This window comes from Myxocyprinus asiaticus, chromosome 38 (genome assembly GCF_019703515.2).
Source record: "Myxocyprinus asiaticus isolate MX2 ecotype Aquarium Trade chromosome 38, UBuf_Myxa_2, whole genome shotgun sequence".
NCBI lineage: Eukaryota > Metazoa > Chordata > Actinopteri > Cypriniformes > Catostomidae > Myxocyprinus > Myxocyprinus asiaticus.
Genome location: NC_059381.1, coordinates 25,559,393 through 25,575,656, shown reverse-complemented (window position 1 = coordinate 25,575,656; position 16,264 = coordinate 25,559,393). Strand labels below are relative to the sequence as shown.

At 39.6% G+C, this 16,264-nt stretch overlaps 1 protein-coding gene across 3 annotated transcripts in view; it reads left to right on the top strand.

The window, feature by feature from the left end:
- The window catches only part of LOC127429398 (A disintegrin and metalloproteinase with thrombospondin motifs 2-like), an 89,282-nt gene that overhangs the window by 21,814 nt on the left and 51,204 nt on the right, over positions 1-16,264 (top strand). For all 3 annotated transcript variants that reach the window (XR_007895273.1, XR_007895274.1, XM_051678410.1), the window contains exon 3: positions 12,702-12,870. Coding sequence is in view for 1 of the 3 variants with exons in the window: in XM_051678410.1 (XP_051534370.1) it covers positions 12,702-12,870 (169 nt within the window). In the remaining 2 variants the exon portion in view is untranslated. The remainder of the gene's footprint in view (positions 1-12,701; positions 12,871-16,264) is intronic.

Sequence of the window (16,264 nt, the reverse complement as noted above, 5' to 3'; positions counted from 1 at the left end):
CTTACCACTTGTGGGTTCGTTCAGTCCGCTGTGGACACAACCAGTTGGCAGAGATGCTGCTGTTTGGTCTTTAAATCATGGTTTTGTGGGGCCAGATCAATTTTTTCTTTCGCACTATGGCCAAGCAAAATGAAACTCTTAAAGGAATAGTTCATCCAAATATTGAAATTTGACTTTCTTTATTCTGCAGAACACAAAGATTTTTAGAAGAATATTTGAGCTCTGTGGTCCCATGCAAGTAAATGGTGGCCAGAACTTGAAGGTCCAAAAATCAGATAAAGGCAGCGGAAAAGTAATCCATATGACTCCAGTGATTAAATCCATAGAAGAGATGTGATAGATTTGGGGTGAGCAACAGTAGTCCTTTTTTACTATATGTCTCCACTTTCACTTTCACATTATTCTTCTTTAGTTTTTTTGCGATTCACATTATTTGTGCATATCGCCACCTACTGGGTAGGCAGGAGAATTTATAGTAAAAAAGGGTCTTAAATGTTGATCTGTTTCCCACCCACACCTATCATATCAGTTCTGAAGACATGGATTTAACCTCTGGAGTCATGTGGATTACTTTTATGCTGCCTTTATGTGCTTTTTGGACTTGCAAAGTCCTAGCCACCATTCACTTGCATTGTATGGACCTACAGAGTTCAAGTATTCTCCTAAAAACCTTCTTTTGTGTTCAGCAGAAGAGAAAAAGTCATACACATCTGGAATGGCATGAGGATGAGTAAATTATGAGAGAATTTTAATTTTTGGGTGAACTATTCCTTTAATAACCTTTCTGTTCTTTACAGTCAGTTGTTGATAAAAAAAATAAAAAAAAGTAAAATAAACATTGAATTATAATAAAGAATCCATGCAACTTCACTCACGTTAATAGGCACTCAACCAAAACAAAACACTGAACTGCCAGTTTTCTTAAAGAGACAGTACCAGTTTAACACTTGCTCTACATACAGTATCAATGTAAATACTTGTTAACAGTACAAATATATAGTACAATATATATAATACTGAATACAAAAATAACCATAACCAAATTATTTTTTTAATTAATATTTCAGAATGTACCAAGTTAGAAGGTACCCTCTATAATTAATAGTCTGTTGTAATTGTGAATTTCACAGCTCATTTGGTCCTGTTTTGTATTTGTAGATGAATAAACATCATACTGGCAGCTTCATCTTTTCATTTTGTACATCAGGGATATAATAATGTTAATGATAACGTTAAAAAATATTTAGCCTTTGGCACACATCTTTGGTTTTGTTTTGATGAAGGGGTACTTAAGCCTAACTAATGGTGCTGTAGGGGTACTTACAGCAAAAAGGTTGTGAAACACTGGTCTAATCAATGCTTTACTCATCTGCCACAATAAAATAAAGTCTTTGAATAATGTGAATTATACTTATAAGTATTTAGATTTTTATATATTGAATTATCTATATTTTTGGGCATTTCTCAGTAGATTTGATACAGTTTATGTAATTAATTGCAATTATTTTGTTGAATTAATCATCCATTGTGCCTTATGTAATTAATTAAATTAAAAAAGTATTGTTCTAAAGTGACATTAAAGTGCCATGAGTCCACTTACAATATTAGTAAACGTTTCTTGCACCAAAAAGAGTCGGCATTTAGTTTTAAACTATCACATTGGACTTGACCCTTTGCTACTGTGCCTTTTATATTGTCTCTGTAAATTATCTCTGTTATGATAAGCTAATCTCTTTCCATGTAAAATGAGTATCAACGATTTTGTTGTTTTTGGGTTTCAGAGGAGCATTTTAATATCTTCTTTCACATTTGTCATGGTTCACACTCAGGAAATATCCTAGTGTCTTATGGGGCAAGTTGGTATGATAAGTGTAATCTGTATGTCATCACTAGTGTTTAAATAAAATTACACACACACTTTTCTTTTATCAGCTGTTAGGCACTTCTCTTTTTTACACTTTATAAACAGTGCCCCAGTGCTGGAGAAGGGCCGCACTGCACTTCCTCTCAGTATCAAGGGCTGAGCTCAGACTAATCCTTCATCTTTCTCTCTCTCTGTTTGTCTTTCCCTCTGTGTGTGTCTCTGTCTTACACACAAGCACTTTGTCTTGGCTCCATCTCTGTTCTAACTTGAATTGAATCAGCCAGCTAATAGGCAAGAGACTTTGTCTTATGTCTTGATGGTGCAGGTTTTTGTGTTCCAGTGTGAAACATAAATTCAAAGAGAAGCTTTGAAATTGATACTGATTGTATTTTCTCCCTGGTGTAGATTGGGTGTAAATTAAAAATATCTGTTTTTCCTCTTTGAAGTGGTAATTTCTAGGAGGCGAAACATTGAAAACTTCCTTTCTAAAGCATTTAGGTTCTCCTTTAAAATGTGAAAATAAGAGAAGTTATGTTGGAGCTGAATGTCCACATGGAGCCATGAAAACTTGAGCCAGTATGTAGTGGTCACAAGAAATCAGAAATTGTGAAATAAATACCAGCATTGTGAAGAGCCACAGACGTAAGCTGTTCACACAGCATCAGAGTACAGTTGTCAGTCCATCCCAGGCTCATGCAAGTTGTAATAATAGTAAGAGATGGCAAAATCATAAGAAATCGTACAAGTTGGCTCATACAAAGATGGTGCAGCTGGCCTGGCTTGTTCTATTGGAGGTGTTGTTCTGTGTTTCTGTCCAAAATGTCTCATTTTTATTTTTTCTTGTGGATAGACTGCAACAAACCAGAAAATGTAACTATAGATTGTTCCAGAGTTTCCGCTAAGAAATTTTGGTGCTGGCCAACGTGTCCGGGAATTATAACATTTACCAGACAAATTGGAAAAAATCTGGTCAACTCGTTTCAGTGTTAATTTTGCACTGTAACGCAATGAACTATGCATAATATGCTATATAATAATGGCACAATCAAGTCAAATGAACAATAAACGTTTTTTCATTATAGCTGCTTTTTCATTTAAAGGCATGATATGAAGAATCAAATTTTCCTTGATCTTTTGAAATATGAGGTCATTGTACTATAAAAACTTACTGTAAGTTTCAGAACTCAAAACTTCCTCCTCTCTGAAAAAAAAAGCATTTGTTTAAACCAAGTTGCCAAAACGACTCGTTCTCTGCTTCCTCCACATTGTGATTTCACTCTGTGGTAGACATTTGCATCTGACCGCCTCCACAACAACACATCAATGGCTAATTTACCTTATCACTTCCATAACCCCCCCAGTAGCGGTGAGCAGTGAGATGGCAAGGAGAGAGTAGGTCAGTCAAGAGTAGAGAGCCAATCATAACAGTGGGCGTTTACTGTCAAGTCTTAAAGGAGAAGCAGCACAAAATAACTGAGCATTTTGGACAGAGGGTCTGAATGAGGGTTGAAAATTCTCAAATATATGACTGCTTGTTAGGCAAAAACCTTTACTGATATTAAAAGTGAACCTCAAGGAACATGTTAAAATAAAAAAGGCATGTCATGAAAAAACAGCATACATAGAATTAGCTTCTAATTAAAAAAAACATTCAAAGCAAAAACACAGGGCAAAGAAAAAAGCTAAACTTCAATTTGCTGCATATCTTTTCGTTCACAAGAAATATATATAAATAACAAAAATCATTAGGTTATATCATATAATTTCTCACCTTGGCTAATTTCTTTCTCTTTATTTTTATGACAGTTTTCCTCCGATTTTACAGTACATAGCACAGAAGTGTTTTGCTGCCGAAGTGAAGTCAAATGTGTGCAGCGTTTCTCTACAGCTTCTGATGTGCATAAGCCTGGAGTAGTGGTGTGCTATTATCATTGGGTTGGCGGTCGCCCTGTATACTGTACTTGTGGCATCAACTAAAGTGTTACTGATGCTTCGTGTTAATATTTTCACCGAACACATTGTGCCCAAAAAATGTTTTATTTATCAAACATTGGGACATTTTAACGGTCAAAAACCTGTATTTATCGGCTAACGGAAACCCTGGATTGTTCATTCATGACCATTAGAGCCTAAAAATGTTAATGCTCTGCTTGAGAGGGCCAAAAGATAGGCATTAGCCATGGTTTTTCCATGAGGAAAGATTGGCTCTGATTTTAATGATAGGTTCCAATTCAGATTACTGGATCTGGAGATGTATCAAAGGACTCCAAATGGAAAAAATTTGTCAGTTGAAACAGACTTGTTCGATTATCCAGTAAAGCCTGTGTTGACTGGTTTATCCAAGTAGCTAGTGACACAGGCATAATTAATTTTCTGTTTTACATTAACATTCCATTGGAAACAATGTTTTGTGTATTGGCTCAGGACAGGAATCAGAGTTATACTATTGTTTCAAAAGTGCAGAAGTTGAATGTTCTTGTAACATGAACACATTTGAAGTCTGCTCAGATTTATTTATCAATTTAAATTAAAATCTGCGCTGAAATGTATATCTTGCTCAACATAAAGAGCAGACTACAATAATTGTTACTAATTTAAAAAGGAAACTTTAAAAATGATGTTTTATGCTCTCAGAGGGCAGTCTGGGAAATGAATTAAAGAGAAACAGAAATTGCTGTGGCCGAATAAAAAAAATCAAATATCACACCATAATGTTTATATGTAAAATAGTGTCATACCACATGACATGAAAAATTGACCATGAACTTGCGAAACGGTTAAAAGAAAAAACTCAACTTAGTCCAACAAGCCAGACTTTTTGAGTATCAGCATAAAGTCTAGCGCACATTTTATAGTATTCTGGCCAAGAACTGGTGCCAAAGTGCCAATGAATTATGTCAAGAGCTTTATTCCATATCTTTCTAGTAGCCTATCTATTTTTATTTTTAGTTACTACTAAGTATTCAAATAGGGATAAGTATCTTTTTAAATGTTACTAGTATTTATTCTTTGCGACAAATCATTATTCCATTAATGACCAATAACTATTCCATTGTTACTGGTAGCAAATTGCTGAATTGTTTTCATTGAATTCTATGGGAATCTGTGGTTCAGATATCAACTATTCACTTCTGACTAGTATGTATTCCAGTAGTGACTAGTATCTATTCCAGTGTCACAAGTACTAATTTATTAGAGACTAGTGTCTATTCCAATTGTTACTAGTAAGAAATTTTTAACTTAAAGGTGCAGTATGTAAAAAAATTTTTTTTTGCCAATGTGTGAACGGCTTGTAACGCAACTTAAAAAATGAGCCCTTCCCGGACTTTCTAGGTAGCCTATTAAAGCCTGTAGACTGATTTTCATGCGAAGGGAGCGGGTCGCTTTTGCCGGGAAAATCCAAAGGATGTGACGTTTATGCGCGCTCCCGTGAGCCTTGCCTCAGTGCTTCTCTTTCGCTATTCAACAGCGACAACAAACTGCAACACTAGGTAACGTTATCTTAGAGATGAAATCCAGCAAACGTCTGGCTCCCAGCACAACACCGACTCCTACACATCTCCGAGTAAGCCAAAAAAAAAAAATAAATAAATAAATAAATAATAAATTTACTGAATCCCGTCTGGCTAAGCGGGAACGTGAAAACTAGAGTGAACACTTCACTCTACATTTGACATTTGATTCCTGGAGGGATATTCGTTTGGTTTTGGGGTCAAAACCGACCCTGAATTGGCATTCTTCTTATTGGACAGGTAAGCTTACATAATTGCAAAGCATGTGAAATATAGTGCCATAAGGATTGATCTGTGTAATTTCACACTTGCTAACGCTGACAAATTGCAAGCTACCTTGCTTCGTAACTTTCAAATAATTTCAATGATCTTCTCTTTATACTAAAATTCAGGTATGCTGATTCACAGTAACTGACATAATGTTCATTTGTAATTATTCAGCAAGGTAAACTACAGTAACACATGAAATGAATGCTAGACAATGTTCAAGATAATGCAAAAAGACACATTTATTAGTGTAACGTAACTTGGTTATACAGAAAATATATACATTCTATTATTATAAAACAATAGCGCATCGATATATCAAAATGACAGTTGTGATGGAATCACATCAATACTGAATTGTGTCAACATATTTGTAATGTACAGTCTATTTTATAAACAGCAACTGTCATCATCCACCAAATTTAGCTAACAGCTATTGATAAAGCTGGCTAGCTAGCTAACGCCGACATAGGCTATCTTATAAATGCAGTCAATGTATCATGCAAAGAAAAGTGATTACTTCAAACTACAGTCTCGCATAACCAGACCTATATCCACACTTTGTTTTAGCCCTGTTCCAGCACTGGAGAGTCAAATATAATATACAGTCTCAAAGTGTCTAGTAAAACAATCATAACTGTGTAATTTTAATTATGCTACCTCATCTGTGATCATGATGCCGGTGAATCACGTTCAGTCTCACTTCCCTATGGAGTCATGCTCGCTCGCGTCCCTATACATTGTGTGTGTGCGATCACGAGCAACAGGCTGCAGTTCACTTAACGGCCACAGGTGTCATTAATAACAAGGGTTTCCGAATCTTACATACTGCACCTTTAAGGGATAGTTCACCCAAAAGTGAAAATTCAGTTATTGTTTACTTACCACTGTGTTGTTATAACCCCATATGACTTTCTATTTCTTAACACAAAGTGAGAAATTATGAAACAATGTTATGTTCAGTGATGTCATACAATACAAGTTTATGAGGTGACCACCTCTTCGAGCTTCAAAAGGACACAAAAGTATAATTCAGAAGTCTAGTTAATCAATGTATGCGACTCATGTCTTGTTCTGAAGGCATGCGAGAAGTTTTGGTGAGAAACAAACCGAAATTGAACTTATTATTTAGTGAAACTCTTGACCGACCATTAATCTCCTGCGCACATTCATGAGAGTGCACGAGAGCAACAGAATACAAAGCCCCGCTCGCAAGATGGGGCATTCAAGCAAAAACTCTAAAAACAGGTCTGCCTCAGTGATAGAAACAACTGAAAAGTTGAAGAATAGATGCTTCAGCCGTGACTATATTCACAATATAGTATGGCCTCTCATGCCTTTTTGCTTACATAAAGTTGCCATTCTGACTAAAAAACAAACAAACATAAAAACAGTTGGAATTGAGGTGAGAAATGGTCTGTCAGTCCCTAGCATTCTGCATCTCCTCTAATATGTCCTTTTGTGTTCCACTGAAGAAAGTCATATGTGTTGGGATAAAATGTGAGTAAATGATGTCAGAATTTACATTTTTAGGGTGAACTATCCCTTAATCTTTCTCATCGCTCACTTTTTCCCAGTTGTCGGATGTCTGGTAGACCTATTCAGGTCATTAAGAAAGAAACATTCTTTAAGCTATCTGGTGACAATGATGTTTCAGGCTGCTTCAGAGACAACACAGACCTGTTTTGAATGGATTTTGAGGAGAACTAAAGTATGTGGCTCTGCTTTGCTTTCAATCCGGGTAGCCGTGACTACGTGCAATGGCAGCCCTTTATGCAGTGGTGTCGATTTGTGCAGCGCGCAGACATTTCCTCTGTAATGAACTCTCAGGGGACACACGAGGGAGTGAAGGAGGTGGACATGACGGCTCTCTGTGTAATATTTCCTGGGAGACCGATCTAAATGACTAGGTCAGCGTCCTGGCCCGGCCTCTGCGGTCTGCTGGGCTTACATTTTGTGATGACTGAGGGAGCTCCGACGTTACTTTAACGGCCGCACTTGAAGTTCACATTTGACATTCCAGCACATCAGAGAAGGGGTCTAACCTTGCCATCAATTTGCACTCTTGTTGGGGCTGTCTAATTTGCTATGGAAGCAAAGGGAAAAGACCCCTCTTTCTTGCAGGGAAAAGCCATTAAGTCATAGGGACTGCTATGTGTCCCGTCCTTGCTCTTAAATCGATTAGCCCTGTGTGTCTAAAGCCCTGTAGAATCTCTCTCTCTTTCTTTCTCTCTCTCTCTCTCTTTCTCCCTCTCTCTCTCTCTCTGTCTTGTTATGTGCACAATGCCCCTGGCAGTGGATGCAACCTGTCACTCAAACAGAACGAATCTCAACTAGACACAGCACGAACTGAACATGAGCTGTCAAGTATATCTGTCAGTGAGTTTGTTCACTCTGGCAGAGAGATTCGTATTGATTTTGGCTCACGGTTTGAATTTCCCACTTTCCCCTCACGGACTATTCTAATTGTCAACTTTAAGTAGCCTAAACAAGTTTGGTCCATAAGAAACTGGTAGATTGTTCGGAAATACAAGAATGAGTTTGTTTTTGATTGTGACAGGCAATGCCACTCAGTTTTAGGGATGGCTGTGGCCTGAACACATGAATTAGAGACAGAAAGAGGATGGATCGATTCGGAGATCAGGTTGCCTGAGGGTTTTTTCCAAAGCTGATGAAAACATGATATAGCAGGCTTACAGAAATAGCCCTTATAGCTGATTCACTTAATGGACTTGATGTGCAAGCTTTGTGCTGTACCTGTCTTTAAAATACAGTGGTGTTCCAGAGTCCACATTGAAAATCTGTGAATAAAAATCTAATTTAGACCTGGAAATAAATAGATCCCTATCTGTCACTCACTCGATGTTGTGTCGATGTAGTGACACTAGGGGTCACTCTTGGGAGCCCGAAACACCTCTGATCTTTTGAAAAAAGGCCAATGAGAATTGGAGAGTGGAATTTGCATGCCACTCCCCCGGACATACGGGTATAAAAGGAGCTGGTATGCATCCACTCATTCAGATTTTCTCTTCGGAGCCGAGTGGTTGCATTCAGTGCACCGAATACAATTCCTCTAGAAGAAAAAAAAACTCACCTCGCTAAAGACTGCTGGATTTGTTGGCGCATTTCAGCAGCTTCTCCCCCTCTGTGCCTGTGCAGTGCAGAGAACACCCATGGGCACTTCGGCAGAGCAAAAAAAAAAGAGTATATTCTGAAAAGAGTATATTTTCTATTCATAAAAGAGCGACACACACAGAACGTCTTTTTAAAGATGACTTTCTGTTTGTGTGTTATTCCTGGTTGCGGTCGCTATCTCTCCGCTTCCGATGGCCACGATCGCTGTCTTACGTGTCTGGGCGCTGCCCACACGGAGACATCGTTCGTGGATGGATCATGTCCTCATTGCAAGAACATGACCATGGCAATGTTGCTGTCGTGGCTTGCATTCGTAAGAAAGCAAGCCACCCCAGCGGCTCCCCGCCTCAGTCCTTCTGCCTACGGGTATGAGGCCGTGCTGGTTAGCACTGGGGGCGATTTGGGGACCTCAATGGGACCACCTCCGCCGGGTATCCCCCTACGGACCTCCCATTCCCCAGCACTCTCGCTTGGCCCGATCGCGTGCTCAGATGAGATCGCCGGCTCGTCTCAGGGCAGGTTCGACATCTCGTCTGGCACCCCAGAAGATGATGAGTTATTGAGCGCAGCATCGGAGAGCGGGCTCGTCCGGTCTGACGCTGAGGCTTCGGCTGGGCTTCCTCCTTCGGGAACGGTCGCCCAGTCTCAGGCCAACGCGGAAATGACGGACATGCTTTCCCGGGCAGCCGCGAGCGTTGGGCTAGAGTGGAACCTTCCACTCTCCCCTGAACCCTCATGGCTCGACGATTGGTTCCTGGGCTCAGGGCGCCGCTCACAGCCGCGCCCCACCCCCGTTCCTTTCTTCCCTGAAGTGCATGAGGAGCTGACAAGGTCGTGGGAGGCACCTTTTACTGCCAGGTCCCGATCTTTCAGCTCCCCCGCTCTCGCTACCCTCAATGGTGGAGCGGCCAGGGGGTATTCGGTGATCCCCCAGGTGGAAAAAGCGCTCACAGAGCATTTGTGTCCGCAGAGCGCTGCCACCTGGCGTGGGTGCCCAAAGCTCCCGTCCAAGGCCTGTAGGTTTACGTCGTCTCTGACGGCTAAGGCCTACGGTAACCACCCCCCCACCCCCCCCCGGCGAATTCCCCTGAGGAAGGACCTTCTTTCTCAGGGACGGGGCACCATCTGGCACCCGCGACTAGACCTCTGGAATCTCCACGTCTGGCCCTTGGACGGGATGCGGAGGACTTAAGTGGCCTACCACCCGCGGTGGTAGACATGATCTCTCAGGCTAGGGCTCCCTCTACGAGGCGCCTGTATGCCTTGAAGTGGCGTCTGTTCGCTAAGTGGTGTTCTTCCCGACGCGAAGACCCCCAGAGATGTGCAGTCAGATCGGTGCTTTCCTTCCTGCAGGAGAGGTTGGAGGGGTGGCTGTCCCCCTCCACCTTGAAGGTGTATGTAGCCGCTATTTCGGCTCATCACGATGCAGTAGATGGCAAGTACTTGGGGAAGCACGACTTGATCATCAGGTTCCTGAGAGGCGCTAGGCAGTTGAACCCCTCTAGACCGTGCCTCGTTACCCCGTGGGACCTCTCTGTAGTCCTTCAGGGTCTACAGGGAGCTCCCTTTGAGCCCTTGGAGTCAGCTGAGCTTAAGGCACTCTCTTTCAAGACTACCTTCCTGACTGCGCTCACTTCCATCAAAAGGGTAGGGGAACTGCAAACGTTCTCTGTCAGCGAATCGTGCCTGGAGTTCGGTCCGGGTTACTCTTACGTGATCCTGAGAACCCGAACGGGCTATGTGCCCAAGATTCCCACGACCCCTTTTAGGGATCAGGTGGTGAACCTGCAAGCGCTGCCCCAGGAGGAGGCAGACCCAGCCTTGGCATTGCTGTGTCCGGTGTGAGCTTTACGCATCTATTTGGATCACAAGCAGAGCTTTAGAAGCTCCGAGCAGCTCTTTGTCTGCTTTGGTGGACAGTGGAAAGAAGCGCTGTCTCCAAACAGAGGATCGCCCACTGGGTCATTGACGCCATCACGATGGCATATCAGGCTCAAATCTTCAAAGGTGTTTTGCAGAAGAAAGAAAGTCATACACATCTCAGATGGCATGAGGGTGAGTAAATTATCAGACAATTTTCATTTTTGGGTGAACTATCCCTTTAATATCCTATTATGATTCTGATTCAACAATAAACTTTCCTTTTTGTATGTTTATTTTTAAAGGTGGATTCAGTAAGTTTTTGTTCTTATCATCTTGGGCTTACACTGACATCTAGAGGCCTGGATGCAGCATCATTCAAATGCAATATTTTTCAGTTAAAGGGATAGTTCACTTAAAAATATATTTTTTTAATCATTTACTCACTTTCATGCCATCCCAAATGTGTATAACTTTCTTCTGCTGAACACAAACAAGATTTTTCAAAGAATATTCCAGCTCTGTAGGCCAATACAGTGCAAAAATCACATAAAGGCAGCATTAAATTAATCCATACGACTCAAGTGTTATAATATACACTACCGGTCAAAAGTTTTGAGACACTTGACTGAAATGTTCCTCGTGATCTTAAAAATCTTTTGATCTGAAGGCGTATGCTTAAATGTTTGAAATTAGTTTTGTAGTCAAAAATATAATTGTGCCACCATATTAATTTATTTCATTATAAAACTAAAATTTAATAAAAAATAAAACAAAAGTTTTTGAAATTGATGATTTGGACCAAATAATAAAGAAAAGCAGCCAGTAAGTGCCCAACATAGATAGGAACTCCTTCAATACTGTTTAAAAAGCATCCCAGGGTGATACCTCAAGAAGTTGGTTGAGAAAATGTCAAGAGTACATGTCTGCAAATTCTAGGCAAAGGGTGACTACTTTGAAGATGCTAAAATATAACACAGTTTTGATTTATTTTGGATTTTGTTTAGTTACAACATAATTCCCATAGTTCCATTTATGTTATTCCATAGTTTTGATGACTTTACTATTATTCTAAAATGTGAAAAAAGAATGGGTAAGTGTTTCAAAACTTTTTACCGGTAGTGTATGTCCAAAGCAATTCAAGCACTTTGGGTGAGAAACAGATAAACATTTAAGTCCTTTTTACTATAAATATCCACTTTCACTTTCAGAATGTGAAAGAATGTAAAAGTGAAAGTGAAGATTGATATTATAAAAGGACTTAAATATTGATCTGTTTTTCACGCACACCTGTCACATTGCTTCAGAAGAAATGGATTTAACCACTGGAGTGATATGGATAACTTGCTGCCTTTGTAGAAATTCACTATTTACACTCAGTCTGATTCATTTAATCCACTAGTGAAAGTGTCCAATAACAAGGCGAGTTGTATACGGCTGGTCGTGTGATCTAACATGGCAGCACCCATGAAGGGACTCTCTCCATGTAGAATAAAAAAAGCTTTTATAAGGTTGCTGATATGACTGGAGTTTTCATCTCATGTGAGATTTCATGATTATATACATATGTTTATTATATGTATATACAATTAATTTCTTTAGGAGTAAAAATTTTTAATGGGGAAAAAAATTACTGAGTGCACCTTTAAGGCCTATATGGTTAACTCCCAGAGATATGGGTCTTTCAGTATGGTTCAATGCTTAAAATGTTAAATTTTGACAATTTTCAATGATCGAAAAACACGTGTTCATGTGGTATTAATCTAGTTTTTCCTGTCCAACAAAAAGTAAAAATTCTGTTGAAACTACAAGTTTACATTTATTTATTTACATTAAAACAATAATCAGAAATTTTACTTTTCACTCAAATTGTTATGCTGCAAATTTTTTTAATGAAATAAACTGTATTAAATTAGAAAAATGTAAAATAGGAGCATCTTCACCAGTGGAACCTACTGTACTGTAAATGTACATATTCTCTCCCATTACTGGCTATCTTTGCTAATCTCTATCTCCCTCTCTTTCTCTCTATTATTCCCTCTACCTGCCCTGCATTCTGTCAGGCGGGGATGATCCGTGCAGGTCAAGAGGAGTTTTTTATCGAACCACTGGAGAGAGGAGGCGATATGACAGGAGAGGAGGAAGGAGGGCCTGGGCGACATCACATTGTCTACCGCTCCTCAGACATCAAGAGGCCACCCGTCAATCAGCCTGCTGACTTTCAGCCAAGAGGTCAGATCCGTTCACCCTGCCTCTTTATAACACAACACTGGTCATGGAGCTCTGCAGTGAGTCCTGCACATGCATGCTGATGAACAGCGAGTGATGCTGAGGAAACGGATTGGTTAAGTTTCCTGCTGTTGAGTCTCATCTACTTTCTTGACAGTTATTAGCTGAAAATATAGTGGAACATCCAACAGTCTTGAGACCACTAGTGAAAATGCTTCTATTTTGCATTTTTCTAATTAAATACAAACATTTCCACTACAGATTGGTATAACGATTTGAGTGAAATGTTAAAACATTCACATGAATTTTAGATTTTTTTTAGTATTTAATATGTCCCCCTTTTGTTGATGACAACACTTGAGCTGGCATGGACTCCACAAGTTTGTGCAAAACCTGGTGATCCATGTTATCCCTGCGTGCTTTGAGAACGTTCCAAAGGGCTTCATTTCAGCGGAAGCAAAGAAATGTAACCTTTTGTTCAAAGTACTTAACATGGTCAGTGTCACAAATTTGATCAATTAAATACAGGTGCATCTCAATAAATTAGAATGTCGTGGAAAGTTCATTTATTTCAGTAATTCAACTCAAATTGTGAAACTCGTGTATTAAATAAATTCAATGAACACAGACTGAAGTAGTTTAAGTCTTTGGTTCTTTTAATTGTGATGATTTTGGCTCACATTTAACAAAAACCCACCAATTCACTATCTCAAAAAATTAGAATATGGTGACATGCCAATCAGCTAATCAACTCAAAACACCTGCAAAGGTTTCCTGAGCCTTCAAAATGGTCTCTCAGTTTGGTTCACTAGGCTACACAATCATGGGGAAGACTGCTGATCTGACAGTTGTCCAGAAGACAATCATTGACACCCTTCACAAGGAGGGTAAGCCACAAACATTCATTGCCAAAGAAGCTGGCTGTTCACAGAGTGCTGTATCCAAGCATGTTAACAGAAAGTTGAGTGGAAGGAAAAAGTGTGGAAGGAAAAAGATGCACAACCAACCGAGAGAACCGCAGCCTTATGATTGTCAAGCAAAATCAATTCAAGAATTTGGGTGAACTTCACAAGGAATGGACTGAGGCTGGGGTCAAGGCATCAAGAGCCACCACACACAGACGTGTCAAGGAATTTGGCTACAGTTGTCGTATTCCTCTTGTTAAGCCGCTCCTGAACCACAGACAACGTCAGAGGCGTCTTACCTGGGCTAAGGAGAAGAACTGGACTGTTGCCCAGTGTTCCAAATTCCTCTTTTCAGATGAGAGCAAGTTTTGTATTTCATTTGGAAACCAAGGTCCTAGAGTCTGGAGGAAGGGTGGAGAAGCTCATAGCCCAAGTTGCTTGAAGTCCAGTGTTAAGTTTCCACAGTCTGTGATGATTTGGGGTGCAATGTCATCTGCTGGTGTTGGTCCATTGTGTTTTTTGAAAACCAAAGTCACTGCACCCATTTACCAAGAAATTGTGGAGCACTTCATGCTTCCTTCTGCTGACCAGCTTTTTAAATATGCCGATTTCATTTTCCAGCAGGATTTGGCACCTGCCCACACTGCCAAAAGCACCAAAAGTTGGTTAAATGACCATGGTGTTGGTGTGCTTGACTGGCCAGCAAACTCACCAGACCTGAACCCCATAGAGAATCTATGGGGTATTGTCAAGAGGAAAATGAGAAACAAGAGACCAAAAAATGCAGATGAGCTGAAGGCCACTGTCAAAGAAACCTGGGCTTCCATACCACCTCAGCAGTGCCACAAACTGATCACCTCCATGCCACGCTGAATTGAGGCAGTAATTAAAGCAAAAGGAGCCCCTACCAAGTATTGAGTACATATACAGTAAATGAACATACTTTCCAGAAGGCCAACAATTCACTTAAAAATGTTTTTTTTATTGGTCTTATGATGTATTCTAATTTTTTGAGATAGTGAATTGGTGGGTTTTCAGCAGTCTTCCCCATGATTGTGTAGCCTAGTGAACCAAACTGAGAGACCATTTTGAAGGCTCAGGAAACCTTTGCAGGTGTTTTGAGTTGATTAGCTGATTGGCATGTCACCATATTCTAATTTTTTGAGATAGTGAATTGGTGGGTTTTTGTTAAATGTGAGCCAAAATCATCACAATTAAAAGAACCAAAGACTTAAACTACTTCAGTCTGTGTGCATTGAATTTATTTAATACACGAGTTTCACAATTTGAGTTGAATTACTGAAATAAATGAACTTTTCCATGACATTCTAATTTATTGAGATGCACCTGTAGTTCAGATTCTTAAATGCTTCTTGTTAATTTTACATATTGTCTTTTCTTTGTTTTACTTGTTTCAAAATCCTAAAACTTTGTTTTAAGTATTCTATGAATCCCAGATTTCAGTGTGGTCTCAGACTTTTGGTGCCCACTGTAGGTTTACTGAGTGAGCTGCTATATTGAGTTGCTCTCTGTGAGATAAATTGTTTTGCGAGGGTGTAAAAAATGATGTGTGAAGCACATTACATTTTAAAGAATGTTAAATGTACCCTCTTAGCCAAAGTGTGCAGTCTTTGCAAATACTGCTTAGTCTGTATCTGGTCCATTTTCAACTAGTTTAAAACCATACAATAGCTTCAATGTCTTCTGAAGCCAATAGCTATCCATGGCCTGCCTTATAGTTTGAAGGGTTATGATGAGTAAGAGCAGAGACATTTGACATTCTTGATTGAAATAATGTCGGAGCATATGACCATGAGCTTGGGGCAAAGTACGCTTTCAGTTTTGTTTTAGTTCAATTATTCATAAATAGTTTTTATTTCATTTCTATCTTTGGAAATGTATCATTTTAGTTTGGTTTTTATTTTAATTTCAATATTAGCGTATTCAGTACTTTTATCCCTTATAACACAGCAGCAAAAAAAAATTCCATCTGCCCCTGGACTACACATGCGTACTGTGTTTGGTTGTTTTACATGTCAATCAGACCGGCTGCTTCTTCTCTAATTGAGTGGTTCTTTTTTACAAAATAAACCAAGACTGCATCACGATTCGCCTACGTATACTGCACGTTAAAAGTATGTACTCTTGTTGTGATGGAAAAGTGTGTTCTTTTTAATGTATACCAAAAGAGTATGCAAATATTGAGACATTGCCTACTATCTTGTCATAAACATTTGTCTTGAAACCACAGACCCCTTGGTCCCATAGTTACGCTCATGAAATAGGTTCATTTATAATATTAGTAAAGTTGTTTTTTTTTTTACACAAAAAAACAGTAATATCATGAGTTCACCTCCTTGCCTGATCCTAGGAAGAGGTAAATATTATGATAATGGTAGACGTGTTTGGCTTGCTGTCCAAGGAGACGGAGGGCTTGAACGAGAGAGCAGGCCCGATCTTAGATCCCTAATGGATGATGAGAGTAGGGGGAG